The sequence below is a fragment of the Lepidothrix coronata genome, unplaced genomic scaffold (genome assembly GCF_001604755.1).
Source record: "Lepidothrix coronata isolate B3197 unplaced genomic scaffold, Lepidothrix_coronata-1.0 Scaffold33, whole genome shotgun sequence".
Taxonomy (NCBI): Eukaryota; Metazoa; Chordata; class Aves; order Passeriformes; family Pipridae; genus Lepidothrix; species Lepidothrix coronata.
This window is the reverse complement of record NW_016690213.1, coordinates 3,225,964-3,240,227: the sequence shown is the minus strand read 5'-3', so window position 1 is coordinate 3,240,227 and position 14,264 is coordinate 3,225,964. Positions and strand designations below refer to the sequence as shown.

General features: G+C 35.7%; 1 protein-coding gene across 4 annotated transcripts in view; it reads right to left on the bottom strand.

The window, feature by feature from the left end:
• MTA3 (metastasis associated 1 family member 3) overlaps positions 1 to 14,264 on the bottom strand; it is a 133,145-nt gene that overhangs the window by 63,674 nt on the left and 55,207 nt on the right. For all 4 annotated transcript variants that reach the window (XM_017811765.1, XM_017811763.1, XM_017811764.1 and 1 more), the window contains exons 8-9: positions 8,359 to 8,458; positions 3,439 to 3,627 (exon numbers count right to left, since the gene is read on the bottom strand). In XM_017811765.1, coding sequence (XP_017667254.1) covers positions 3,439 to 3,627; positions 8,359 to 8,458 — 289 coding nt within the window. The remainder of the gene's footprint in view (positions 1 to 3,438; positions 3,628 to 8,358; positions 8,459 to 14,264) is intronic.

Sequence of the window (14,264 nt, the reverse complement as noted above, 5' to 3'; positions counted from 1 at the left end):
AACCTTGCAGACACTTTTCATATATCCATGATCTAAATCTCAAAGGACTATTTTCGATGATTACTTAAAAACCAAATGTGTGTTTTCAAATCCCTATACTTTTAGAATGCTACATGGGAAGTGAGAACAGATAAATTTTACTCTAGAGAAACTAAGATATCCCAAGACTACACAATGATTAACATAATTGAAAGATTTCAAATTAGACAGAATAGAATTAAATCAAGACTGCAGTGTTACCAGTGTAATATAAATTGAGATATAAAATAGATGTTATAAATTATGTTTTTAAAATGATGCTTTTCAAAAGATAAAAAAAGTGACTGAGAATAGACAACATCACTGTACTAAAAAGGCTATAATAAAATAGTGCTCCACATCCATTTGTGCTGCACTCTGACTCATCATGAACATAACCTCAGTAGGCTACGCAACACTATTACTAGACCAGTGTGTGTGTGTGTGTGTGTCTCTTTCATTGGGAGGAGAGGATGGTAAAATACCTGTGTTTTGGGAAGGAAGATTCAGTGAAAGACAGAGGGTGTCAGGAATCTACTTAAAATTTGAACATTGTAACTAACATTTGAACATTTTAAAATTTGAACATTGTAAACAGTTTCTAGTAGAATCATCCAAATATCGACCATTTGAATATTACAAATGCAGAAGCAATTCTGGAGACACATTACTCCATTGTATCATTTTAACATATGCATATCAATAGAACTGGATACATAACATAGAAATTATACAGAAAATAAAAATACTATATAAATACCAGAGACAAGCTGCAGGTATACTTGGTCACAAATTGTGTTAGGACTCAACTTGTAAACAGCCACGTGTTATATGATTAAGGTATTTTGAAAAGATAAATATTATATATTACCAACCATTTAACTAGAAGGCATAGCTCCTGAACTATTGTACAATTACAGCTGAGAACCATTTATCTGTATGAGAAATAATAAGGAACTGTAGTTTACATTAAAATTTCAATTCTAAAACTCTATAAAATATTATTTTTAAATAATACTTTATTGAACTTAACAGAGCTATTTCATCCATGATGCAACTTTCAACCAAACGTCAGGAATGCAGTGAACATTTTCTCCCTTGGGAATCTCAGAATTAAGCACACAGATATAATACACCTATTAAAATGTCAGTTCTTCAGAAAAACAATAGCCTTCCCTTCCCACCTTCATTCAATTATCTGTTTCATTTCAGGACTGTGAAAGTGAAGGAAAGACAGCTTAGCTCACACTGCTAAGCCTCCTCCCACTGTCCCACACTCTATCTTGGAAGGACTTCTACTTTTACAGTATCATTTTCCCCTAATAAAGATTTTTAAAAAAATTTTGCAAAGAAAAACAAAAATGAGCTCTGAGAGTCAAGCAGAATGAGATTAATGTGAAAATGCTTCAATCAACTTCAGTCTTAAATAATGGATTTACTTTGATTCAATTCCTAACCTTTTCATGAAGCCCAGCTTGAACTTGGTAAAACAGAGGTAATCTTTTTCCTTGAAAGAAAAAGACCCTCCATGAAATGCGAAAAAAAAATTGCAGCAAACTACTAGCAATTCCAGTGATCAGTGCTGGAATCCATTTCATTTCATCACTCCACATAAGAATTACCCAATTAAACCTTTACCGCCCTATAGTGTGATACTTCACTACCAAAACCAGTGTAGTTAGAACATATTGGAAAACATTTCCTTTACATTACAAAACTGCCCAAACACCTACTATATCAAAATAACTCCCTGTAGTTCATTTTAAAAGCTATCTGAATATAAATTTCTCTCTGCTAACCATAGAGGGAAAACCCAGCTTTTCAAAAACACCCAAGGGAGTCAGCCACGTAGCTGTTAATGAATTTCACTGGAAATTGTGGAAGCGTTCTGCAAAGTTCCTGGAACTTTTTCAGACGCTTGTAAAATCCTTGTAAAAATCCTGAATGAAAGACCTCACCATGAGACATCCTACCTGGTATTAAACCATTAAACAGATTATCTATTGTCACCTATAAGAAGAAGGGAGATAAATCAGACTGCTCAAACTACCAAGGTATTACTCTGCTCTCCCTTGCAGGCAAGATCCTGGCAAGAATACTTTTGAACAGACTAATACCTGCTATAGCAGAAGGAATTCTACCTGAAAGCCAATGTGGTTTCAGAGCCAACAGGAGTACCACAGACATGGTACTTGTTCTCAGACAACTGCGGGAGGAGTGTAGGGAACAGAACAAAGGTTTCTATGTAACCTTTGTTGATCTCACAAAGGCTTTTGATACTATGAGCAGAAAAGGTCTGTGGCAGATTTTGGAACGTTTAGGTTGTCCTGCCAAGTTCCTTAAAACGATCATCTTACTTCATGAGGTTCAGCACAGCCAAGTCAGATATGGCGATGCACTTTCTGAGCCCTTTCAAATCAGTCCAGCAGTTTAATTACCTAGGTAGCATCATCCCCTTAGACAGTAAGATTGATGGAGAGATAGACAACAGGTTAGCAAAGGCATATAGAGCTTTCGGAAGACTCCATAAAAGAGTTTGGCGAAATAAACACCTGAGGAAAAGTACAAAGATCAGCATTTACAGAGCCATTGTGCTCTCTACTCTTTTATATGGTTCCCAATCATGGGTCATCTACCGCCATCACCTGTGACTCTTAGAACGCTTCCATCAACGCTGCCTCTGTACAATCCTAAACATCCACTGGTAAGATTATGTGACCAATACATCTGTTCTAGAACAGGCAGCAGTTATGAGTATTGAGGCCATGTTGCTGAGAACACAGCTGCGCTGGGCAGGATGTCTCCAAGATGGAGGACCACCGCCTCCCTAAGATCTTGCTTTATGGTGAACTTGCCACTGGTTGCCACAAGAGAGGAGCCCCGAAGAGGAGATACAAGGAGTCCCTGAAGCAACATCTCAGCCTTGGCCACATCGATCTTCATCGCTGGTCTACTCTGGCCTCCAATCGGGCAGTCTGGAGACACACAATCCATAACGCTGCTGCTTCCTTTGAGAACACATGAGGATCACCATTGAAGAGAAAAGACAATGCAGAAATAATCGTGCCTTGCCGATACCATCCAAGGAGTCTTTCTGCTGTGCCTTTTGCAACCAGACTTGTCTATCTTGCATTGGCCTCTTTAGCCACCAGCGTGCTTGTAGCAAATGTGGGTAGAGCCCTTCCCAAGTCTTCGTTCACGAAGCCTACCCATGATGATGTTGTCACCATTCTTCCAAAGAATGTCATCAGACAAGAAAGCATATTGATTTTCAGCCAGATAAAATGTATACGTATGTTAGTTACATATATAAGCCACACAGATTTCTCCAATAGCTAAATATTCCAAACCTATAGAAAGCAGTTATGATCAACCATGTGAAAACACAGCTACAGGAATGTGTACAACTTGCATACTTACAAAGTCTTGTCGAATGTCATTGAAGTCCTTGCCATACTTTTCCAACGCCTCTTCAAACAAACTAGCTTCTGATGCTGACCACTCTTCCATTTCATCTCTACACAAGACAGGCCCTCCAAGTGGCACTAGAACACTGATGGCACTGCTCAAATCATAGTTGTGTTTATGCAGTGTATCCATTGCATGAAACTGGCAGGGACAAGAAGAGAATTAAGATGTGTTTAAATAGACAGTAGTCCATTTATTTCAGTTAATGCAAATTCAATATATTATTCTCTATAAGCTGAGCGAGTAGCCTCAACTAATGCTAAATTTCAAATCTATCTTGATATCACAGTTTACTGCTGTGGAATATAAGGAAAATAAATTGTTTATTACTTCATTTGGGAAAGGAAATGCCTTGATAAAATGTTTACCAAAAATGACATTAGTTTATTAGTTCCCGCAAATTACTAGCGAACATTTCTGAAGAATCTTTAGTTGGTAGAAATTGGTTCTAAGTAACCCAATAAAGACAGTGGCATATATTGACTGAGGGGCCATCTTCAATTAACAGAAGCTCTAAATAGTAACTAAACAGCTGCTCAGACATCTATGTGCTCAATATTCTCATTGCTGGTGAAGGAAGACATTTATTGTTTTCATTATGATCATACTGAAAAAGAAGCAAGATATTTGTCTCTTGCTAAACACTGCTGTCAGAGACAGGTAAATAAGATTTCTCTGGTTGATTCTCTTTGTGTTATAAAAGAGAAAAATGGAAAACAAACAAGTTAAAATGTTCTTCACACTACAAGCAACACTGAACACTCACATTGCTAACCAACGATGAGGAATATGAAAAGTAAACAAATCCAATCATTGGGAAAATGAGCAACATACAAGAAGTCTTTCTGACTCAGCATCCCAAAAGACCCCATCACCACAAGCATAAACTGTTTTACTGAAGGAGGTATTAAAGTTATAAGACATGATACTGTATGTGACTGTGTAACATCAGTCTCCTTTGTATTTGTCCCACTACAGTGTTGAGCTGTGAGCACAGCATGCACACTCTCACATGGCCCTAAACTCATGAGAAAACCTTTCAAGGAAGGAACAGTCCTATATTATGTGCCAGTATAGCAATTCCAGAGCAATTCCAGCTGAGCTTCTGCATCCAAATGTACTGCAAATAATGGATTCTCCTCATCGTTTTCCATCTGCTATGAGTGACTATTGTCTTTCTCCAGAGTTCACTATAAGTCTTTGAGTGCTATCAAGCACAAGATTCTGGAACTGTTCTGTCTGCAAGAAGCAATGACACTATTATCCTGCAATATGTCATTTTACTTACAGTTCAAATTCACCAGCCTGGAGAAAAGCTAACAATGTCTAAAATCCATAAGCTTCATACTAGAGAATGTACACTGAAATCACTGGTTTATTGCTTGTCATTCAGGCAATGAGTAAACCAGCTCTAAAGATTGAACTCTTACAGTAGGCACACTAACAAGGTTTAAATCTTTTTTGAAATTGCAGCCATTGTGGAAAAGCAGTACACTTTCTTGATATTACTAAAGAAAAGATTCATAATGAAGTGTGGATAAGTGCTGTCTTCACTGAGCTATTCTGTGACAGAAGACCACTGACAAGTTCCCTGATAACAACTCTCTGCCTTCTACAAGTTTGCCAGCCCTCACTTGCAATAAAATTACCATATTGCAGTGAGCAAATTGTGGTAGCAAAAGCAAGAAAAGCCCAAAGACATTACTAGAAGTTGTGAGAAAAAGTCCTGGAGTATCTTCTTTACCAAGGATGAGAGGACCACAAGAAGCAATTAGTGGGAGCCTGTTACCTAAGGAGCAGAAGGCTGGGAGACCTGGTGCTGTCTCTCCCAAATAGAGGCCTGAAGGATACAGGAAGAACCACCTTTCCACAACAACTCTTGCCCAGAGCATACTGTCCAGCATAGATACGGGGGCCCACCAGAGGAAAAGTGCTAGCCACACAGATAGAGGGAATTTCAAGTCTAAATATAAACAGGTAAAGAAAGAAACTTTCCACCAAAAAAGCTAAGCAAGGGCTGCATGGAGCAGTGGAGAAAGGACATGACAGGGCATGCTGCAAACAAGCTGCAACACAGCTCCCAAACCTGCTGCAATTTCTGTAGTCAGTTAAAGCAACTAGACTGAACTCTCTCCAACAAAGCACTCAGACTGGAAACAGAGTACAGATTCTATAGTTCAATAATATTTTAAGTATGTATATTATATAAGCCACATATATGGAAGTCTAATCATTAAAACTACATTATTCAAAATGCAAAGGAAAAAAACTTCATATTTTTTATTATGAAGAGACATCCAAAACCAGATTTAAGTCCTTGCAGTAAAGTAGCATGGGCTCTTCTGAACATCTACTACAAGGAGCAAGTGATTCCATCAACCTGCTTTGTTTTAAGAGGCTCTTGCTTATATGTATATGCAATGTGCAGTGTTTAAGAATCTGAAACGGAAAGCCTTCTCATTCTTTTTCTCTTGTTAGAGAACAGTTTTCATTATAAAATAAAATTCTGCCTCTGAGAAGCCCAGAAATGCAAGATTCACTTGTTTGTCTCACAAGTCTTTATCACTGTAAGAGAAACACATTTATTATCATCTAAGAAGGTAAATATACATTGTTTCTCATCTTCAGTAGGGTTTTCTAAAAGCACTGGTAATTTCCTGCCTTGCCTCATTACACCTCTCACTTGCTATTCTGCTGCAAGACCTCCCTGAATTTATTCATGTTTATAACCCATGCTTTTTCTCTCTCTCTCTTTTTTTTTTTTAGTATCTGTTTGTTTACAGTTATCTCTGACTGAAACAACTAATTAGGAATATTGGACAGGTGTGGTGTACAGAAATCCCATTTACAGCACTTCAAGTGCAAGGGTTATCTGCCTTGCATTAAGAATATAGACAGTATAATTTTCTTAGTGTTATGCACCTATATCCCTTCCAAAGCATAAATGACATATGAAACAGGTCCTGCAAATGTCTCTACTAACTTTAACTGCTGCTGAAAATACGTTCCCAATTAGCACAGGAATGTCTGAAAAAGTAACTATTATAATGACAAATATGTCTTTTCTTAACTTAGAAGGAAGTGCATTGCCAAAAAGCAAAAGAGAAGGGTTTTAAAAAGCTGAGGGGGTAGGAAAATGAGAAGAGACAGACACAATAATTAAGCCTGGGGTGGCTCCTCCGGTGCCTCATTATAAGATATGCCTTTCATTAAGTGTAATGGAACTTAATGGATCATTTGCAATAGAGAAACATTTACATGGCACTCAAACACTGAAAGTGTCCCTTTATTAGCAGCACTGCACATGTACTTTCAAAGAAGAAATTGCTATAAGGATGAATCTATTCTATTAATCACTGAATACAGTAAGAAGTATATGCAATACGTGAAATCTATTAGAAATTCTTATTCTAACTAAATCTTAATAAAATGAAAAATGTTAAAGAACTATCCAGATGAAAGAAATAAAGTATTTAATGTGAATAGAATTGTGTTTGTAAAGTCATATCAGCAAGTGTGAAACTGAAAACTCATTTTGATTATTACTGAAAACATTACATTTTGCCACTGCCTTTATTACGCTACCATAGTCCAGACTAAATCTGATTCCTGTTCAATAGCCTTTGAGTACCCTGAAAAAGGTAATAAATTAAATATTTTTCTCATCATACCAATGAATATATTTTATCTGGAATACAAGTACTGCCCTACTGAATCTGACCAGTCATCCATCCAGCCAAGCATTGTCTCCTATAGTAGCACCAAGGAATGTTGCATTGAGAAAATGTTCAGGTAAGTCTAATTACAATCTGAGGTCAATTCCCATTTCACTGACCAGCATCTACAAACCTTGGGAATTAAGAAGTTTAGATGGAACACCTTTCCCTACACTCCTCAGTACCCATTTATGGCCAATGGTCCATAATTTTTCTAACCCTTTTTTTTAACCTGCTGGTACTGCCCATTCCCACAAAATTTTGATTTCAGGGTCTCTCTATCCACTTTATAAGGCAGTGTCTTAACTGTTTCAAACTGATCTTTTAGTTTTATCGAGTGTCCTCTAGTTCTAGTACTCCAGTACCTGGAGAACAGCAGGCCTACTTTAGCCTAAGCTATCATCTTCATGATTCTGTACATAAATACTTAAAATAATAAACAACTGCTGATGTCTTTGGAAATGTTAAGTCAAACCTGATTCTATGAAACAGTAATATTTTTTGTTCTCACATAGTTTTCCTGGCACACCTGTATTACTGTAGCACATCTTGTCATCTCAGCTAGTATGAATATAGAGACAAACCTTTGGTCTGTAATTGATATATTTTTAACTTTCTCTAAAAGGTGCAGGTGCTTACATTACAGCAAATATTTTAACAAACTAAGTAAACACACTCAGAATATACTAATTAAAATGTTCTTCAAAAATATGCTTACAAAATCAAATTGCTTATTCTTTAGAAAATTTGATGACACATACAGTAAGTAAAAAGTATTATCTATACAATTTTCAATCAGCTTTACTACCACATACTTTAAATCACACTGTTGCTCAGTTACACCAAATGAATCTCTATACAATGTGCATTATCCACTCTGCTATGGAAATTACCACAGCTAAAGTCAAGTGATTTACACTGTGATTACAAAGGCAGTACCACCAAGTTTACAGAAAACACATAGGACTTTCTACCACACACACACACACCTTGCATGCATAAATAAATGTATATATATAAATATATATATATATATGCATGCATATATACCTTGCAGGTATCTAAAGGACAAGAGAAGGAAAATAGGGACTGTGGAGTATCAGACAGTGTTGAATTCACAGATATAGAAGTTGTAGCTTTTTAAGAAGCCACCTACCAGTGTGATGTCTCGGGAAGCAGCAGCTGCACTCATATGTAAACTAGGTTGCCTGACGGAGCTACTGCAGTCCAGTGCTCGAGCAAACGTGCCAACAGCACTACAACAGACAAACAGTAGAGCCAGTAAATACACAGAAAGATGTAATCTCTTTTTATTATCAGACTATGTCATAGCTATAAAAGTGTCCTTTTAAAAACAGAAGTCACATACTGTAACTGTTAAGATTTCAGATCTTTGCTAACTTGATACTCAAGAAAAACCACTCAACACTGCAGCAAAAACTCTGACCTTCTCCCCCCAAAAGTAACAACATACATGTTAGAAAAACAGCATAGAAACAAAAGATATTCAGAGAATTGTAACGTGCCAACCTTTTAATATACCAATTTTTTTATTAATTACAAAGTCAGAGATTCTACACAGTTTGGGTTTTACAACCGTGACTTATTTCTAAAGTTAAAAAGCCATAATGCTTAACAAATTACAATACAAATTAAAAAGCAGTTCACCATGTCTCCATGAGGAAATTTTATTCACTTCAGTAGTGAATGTCTACTACTACCATCAGTGATCCAAAGAAAGCATATCAGCTTAGTCTAAGGTACCACCAAAATCCTATTTTTCTCATAGGTTTTAAGTAACAATAAAATAAATGGATCTATCAGCATGCTTAGTAAAAGCATTCCAGCATTATTGAAATGGATAAGTTTTTCTCCAAACCTTTACCTTTTTTTTCCACTTTTGTTGATTAATTGTACATGGCATTTATCACACTTATCAGAGTAACAAAAAGAAATAGAGGTGGAGAATTAGTGTGAATGTGACTGTTCTAAATTGTTCACATTTCTTGGAAGTCATCTATATGTCATGCCCAGTGAAGGGAAAGATGCATAAGAGAATTTGACTGGGCTGAGCCCATACAGGAAATGAGCAAAGATGCAGCAACACAAAAGGTTATTAATTAACAGAAGAGAAGTTGCTCTAGTACCTGGAGTTGTATAATGACTCTTGAGGTGCATTGTGTCGCTGTTATTTCAGAAAAAACTATTTGTTGCAGTTATTAAGTAAAGCCCTTCTAAATTCAAGACCTAGTTACATAACACTTCTAATGCAGCATAAGCCTCTGGACTAAGGACTGAAGCCTCGCCCGGTAATTACACTCTGCACAACTTATAAGTGCAAAATTATACCAATGAAGAATGTCACTGACAGATCAACACACATTACTGTATTCTATAAATCCAATATTCATCAATAAGAGAATGTGCATCAAGACTTAAACTCACTGAGGTGAATAATGGATCATGGAGAAACTGCTAATAATGTCTGTTACTTCAATTTCATCTTGAATCTGAAAAGATTTAATACTGAATGTTTCAATACATGCTGCCAAAATCTTATAAGACACAGTTAAGATTCAACAGCAATGATTCACAGACTCCTGATATTAACTGCTTAGATTTCTAAAGGCTGTGGAATAAATAAGTGATATTCAAACACTGTTCCATGACCTTTGCTCCCTCTTTGCAGGGATTGCAAATATGTGACAAGAACACACACATACACCCTATTTTGTCTTTTTGTTTTGAAGGTTGGCAGTACATAGAATAGTATTTGTCCACAAATCAGTCCCAAGAATAAGGCTCTATTGTGAACACACTTCCTGATAGTCTGTCAACCCCTTTCAACATGTTGGCATTGATAACAGTTGTAGCTGAACAGTCCTTCCTGTGATCCTTCTGTCATTACTGTTCAAACTGGTGAATGTAGCATGGCTGTATTTCCCTTTTGCTGCTACCTACTAGCTTCTTAGCTTCCTTTTGCATAATCAACACTATTTTCTTTTTATCAAATTTCTAAAGTAAAATCAGAGTCTGCTATAAACATTAAAGGAACATGTTCTCACAAGTCACTCTCTGGTAGATCAAACTTTTAAAGCTGATTTCAGAGCCCAAGTGCATGTGAATTATGTTGCCCAGTATGTAAAGTCAAAAATTAAGTCACGATATAAGGTTTATTTTGAGTAAGTGATAAAGAAGTAAGAATTGATGCACCAGTTGACACTGCTTCCAGTGCTGTACTAAGTAGGTGAGGATCACAACCAAGAAGCATGAGTTACACAAGGGCAAAAATAAATAAAACACACAAAGACAAAATATTAAAAACAGTATAATAAAAAATAATAAAACCAACATTACAATAACAATAATGCCATTTAGGGGGGGCAACAGGGACAGGAAAGGGGATGGAGATGGTACAGGACACAAACCAGGGGGTATGTGCATGTCTGTGGCTTTCTTGAAATCAAAGTAACTTCCAGTTCACCTTTCCTTGGAAACTTTTGAAAAACAGTGAATTTTTCAGACAATCCAAAGAAGTGTAGAAATTCTAAAGCATTTGCCTATTAAATAGCAACTAGGCTCAAAACTTAATAGTGATATACAGTGCTCTGTATAATCTAGCTATGCAATTCAGACCCTAATTCAATATGGATTTTTAGAAATCATTGAAATACACTAATTTTTATGTTTTTCAATTAAAAATGCAGATATGAGTAACATATTGATGCAAAGTTCAAAACATTTCCTTTGTCACTTTTTTCTAATAATAATACCAAAGAATTGTTTAAAAAATGTTAAAAGGAAAAAATAAGTAACTAGTCAATGCCATTTCCAGAAGACACACTACTGTCTTCACCTACCTGCTACCAAAATAAAATTCAGTATTAAGTCAACACAGGCTGAACAGTCACACCATAAGTACTCATTTTTTTCTTTTTAAAAACTCTTCAATAATGATATCCCATTAAGTTGGTAGAATCCGAAGAATAACTATAAATATTTAATTGAAGCTATATTTAATTCAATAATAAACTCAACCCAAAAAACTGTGCTCAGCAAGCTACTTACAAATTACTCAACAAGTGATTAAAACACAAACTCAGCAAAACTCAACAAGATCTATGTCCAAAAGAAAACCAGGGTGAGCTTTCTAGGGGTGTTGTACCTGTGTGCTTTACATTTAGCGAAAACTTCAGATTAGGTTTTGAACACAGAAAATACATTTCTCCAAATTTGTTACAGCTCAACTCTAAGACATTAAAGGAAGTAATTGTTCAAATTTTTGCATAAGATTAGTATTAGTAGTAGCCGATGAAATTATGAAGCAGCAGACACAATGGACTGTCTTAACAACTTCCAAAGATTCAGTTGCTCATCAATAACTAGTTCTGAAAAGGGCTGTTATTTACCAAAGAAAATCTGGAACCACTGTGATTATACATCAGGATAAAAATAGCCACTGGTTTCTCCAGGAACAACAGCAGTCTGGCATCAAACCAGATTCAGAAGTTCTGGATCCAGACCAGTAACTCTCAATTTTTTTCTACCTTGTATTCTCAAAAACCCAGCTGAGACAGATATTCTTCTTAATCTGAGAATATTTTAAAACTGTTCACTTTTATACATTTTTTCTTTGTCTCAGCGATACCAGACAAGTAGTGGCTATACTCTGGCCAAAGCTGTTTGAAGTGAACCACAACTGTGCATACATGAATCTGCAAATCCACAGTTTTCCACAGATGCTGGCAAACTAATGAACGAGACCTATGTCTCACTTAAGAGCTAATATTTTTGAAGAAAATAATTAAGTGATCTTTGGTGGTTTTCTACATACTAGGAAAGCTTTTTGTTTTCCTTACTGTTACTTCAGTGTTCCTCTTCACTGCGAATTGGAATCAGTCCTAAAAGATGACCTCTTAGACTACTGTAAATTTTAAGCCAATTAATAACCTGATTGCTCTTTAAGAGTCTTGTGATACTTAAAATATTGGAAAAAAGAAAAAATACTTCTTCAGTGAGGATATATGTCAGCAGCACTACATTAATTAAAGCTGAAAATACCCCTGAGAGTTTTTCTAGTCAATTTTGCAAAATCTGACCTGAAGAACATATTCAAAGTAAAATGATGCTGTTCCAGAAGACATATTTTCCTTGCCTTTCTAAGAAACTGTCTCTGCAGTGCTATGCTTCACTATTATCACTTCAGATATTTACAGCTCAATGAGAGATGACATGATAAACATGAAAAGTTACCTGCCACTATTCTTTTGCTGAAAGACTCTCAAAGTTAGGGTAAGGATGTATGCTACAACCAACCTTCACTTTCATTACTATATGAATAGAAATGAAACATTTGAAATCTTTCTTATTCAACAGAAATAGAATCTGATACACAGAAGTAGTTTAATTCATGGGATGTTATTTAAGTGATCATCTTTCTGCCATCCTGCAATTTCACAGTCACAGAGGAGGAGATTTACAGCCCCCTAAAAGCAAGTCCATGAAAATGCTGCTACAGAATTTTTTTTCTTTATACCGCAATAGATCAAAATACATTTAAAAAAAAAAAGGCAAAAAGAAATTCAGCTCCAAGTTTGAATAAGTTCTTTTTAAATGGATCTGGGTCAAAGAGTACAGTAATACAAAATGCACAAAGGAATAAACATATATTGGCCAAGCGTGACAGACAGGCAGAAATGTAGAATTTTTGATATGCCTAATAAACTTGATGTGAACATGTTTTTCTTTTTTATTGCCAAACAATCTGTCTACCATTAAATGCTGTAATTCACCTTGCTAGCAAATATCTAGTTGTGCAAGTGCAGTTGGCATCAAGATTTTTCACCATTTTTACTGCTTCATTTCATGTTGCAATGCTGCCATTAAATTTAATTACTTCTTTAATGAACTCCAATTTCTTTTACTTCTTACCACCTAAAGAGAATCTGGAGCATCCATTGAAAACTCAAGTTTTCAAACTGCTGACTTTAATGTATTTATCTTCATTTATGATTTTTGGGAATCTTGTCTACTGCCACTGACTACATTGCATTATTTTGCAAGAACAGAGCATTACTATTTGATCACACTTGTAAACGTTTTTACTTATTGTTCTCAGTTGTTGTTTTCTTTTCCTCAATATGATGAAAGACACCTTGCCAGTTGAAGCTGCATTGGGGTCCCTTCCTCAATATAAGATAAATTCATGTAACAAACACACATAGAATCATAGAACACATCCAAACACACCAATATACCATGAGCACTTATAACTAAATCAACAGTAACAAACAGAAAATTAATATAATCATTGTATTAGAGAAAATGGGAAAGTGGGAACAACACAGGAAGAATCAAGTTCTAATTTAAAATGACTAACAAGTAATTTTCCATTCTTCTGTCATTATACACCCAAAAATAAGCATTAAAATGAAGAGAAATATATCAGAGGTCTGTAACACCATTTTAATTTCATAGAAATAAAAGTACAAAATCTTAAGGTAGAGATGCAATGCTACAAGGCTATTTTAATTAGATTTCATAACTCTGGTTTAGTTGAAAATAAACTGGGACCACAAATGCCTGTAACATAGCTTAATTTAGAGATATATTCCTTCCAGAAGACTATGTTGATAATGTAGTTAGATGAAGCAGAATAAAAGAACTAAGTTGTTAACTGTTTCACTGCATCATAAAGTACATAAACAGGACTAGAATGTTCCAAAAATGTATCATGCAATGAATTATAAAACAAATTAGCAGAAAGAAAAAAAAAATGAAAGAAAAAAAAAGGGTCATGTCTACAGCTCTCAGCATCTGTCCAGATCAGATCCCACAACTCCTTCCGCAGTTGAGACTGGGCAGGATTACTTATGATTGTGACAAACTGAAAAACAGGCAGGACTATTTATCTGACAGTGAAATGAAGTACTTCTTGTATATTAGAAATGATAGAGACTGATGACCGGAGGAAACAGGGTGCATCTGCATCAGTCATTTAGTTCAAAATAGGAAAGGAGTTTCAAAGCCACTGTCCATAGTGGTTTTTTTTCTACTGCACTT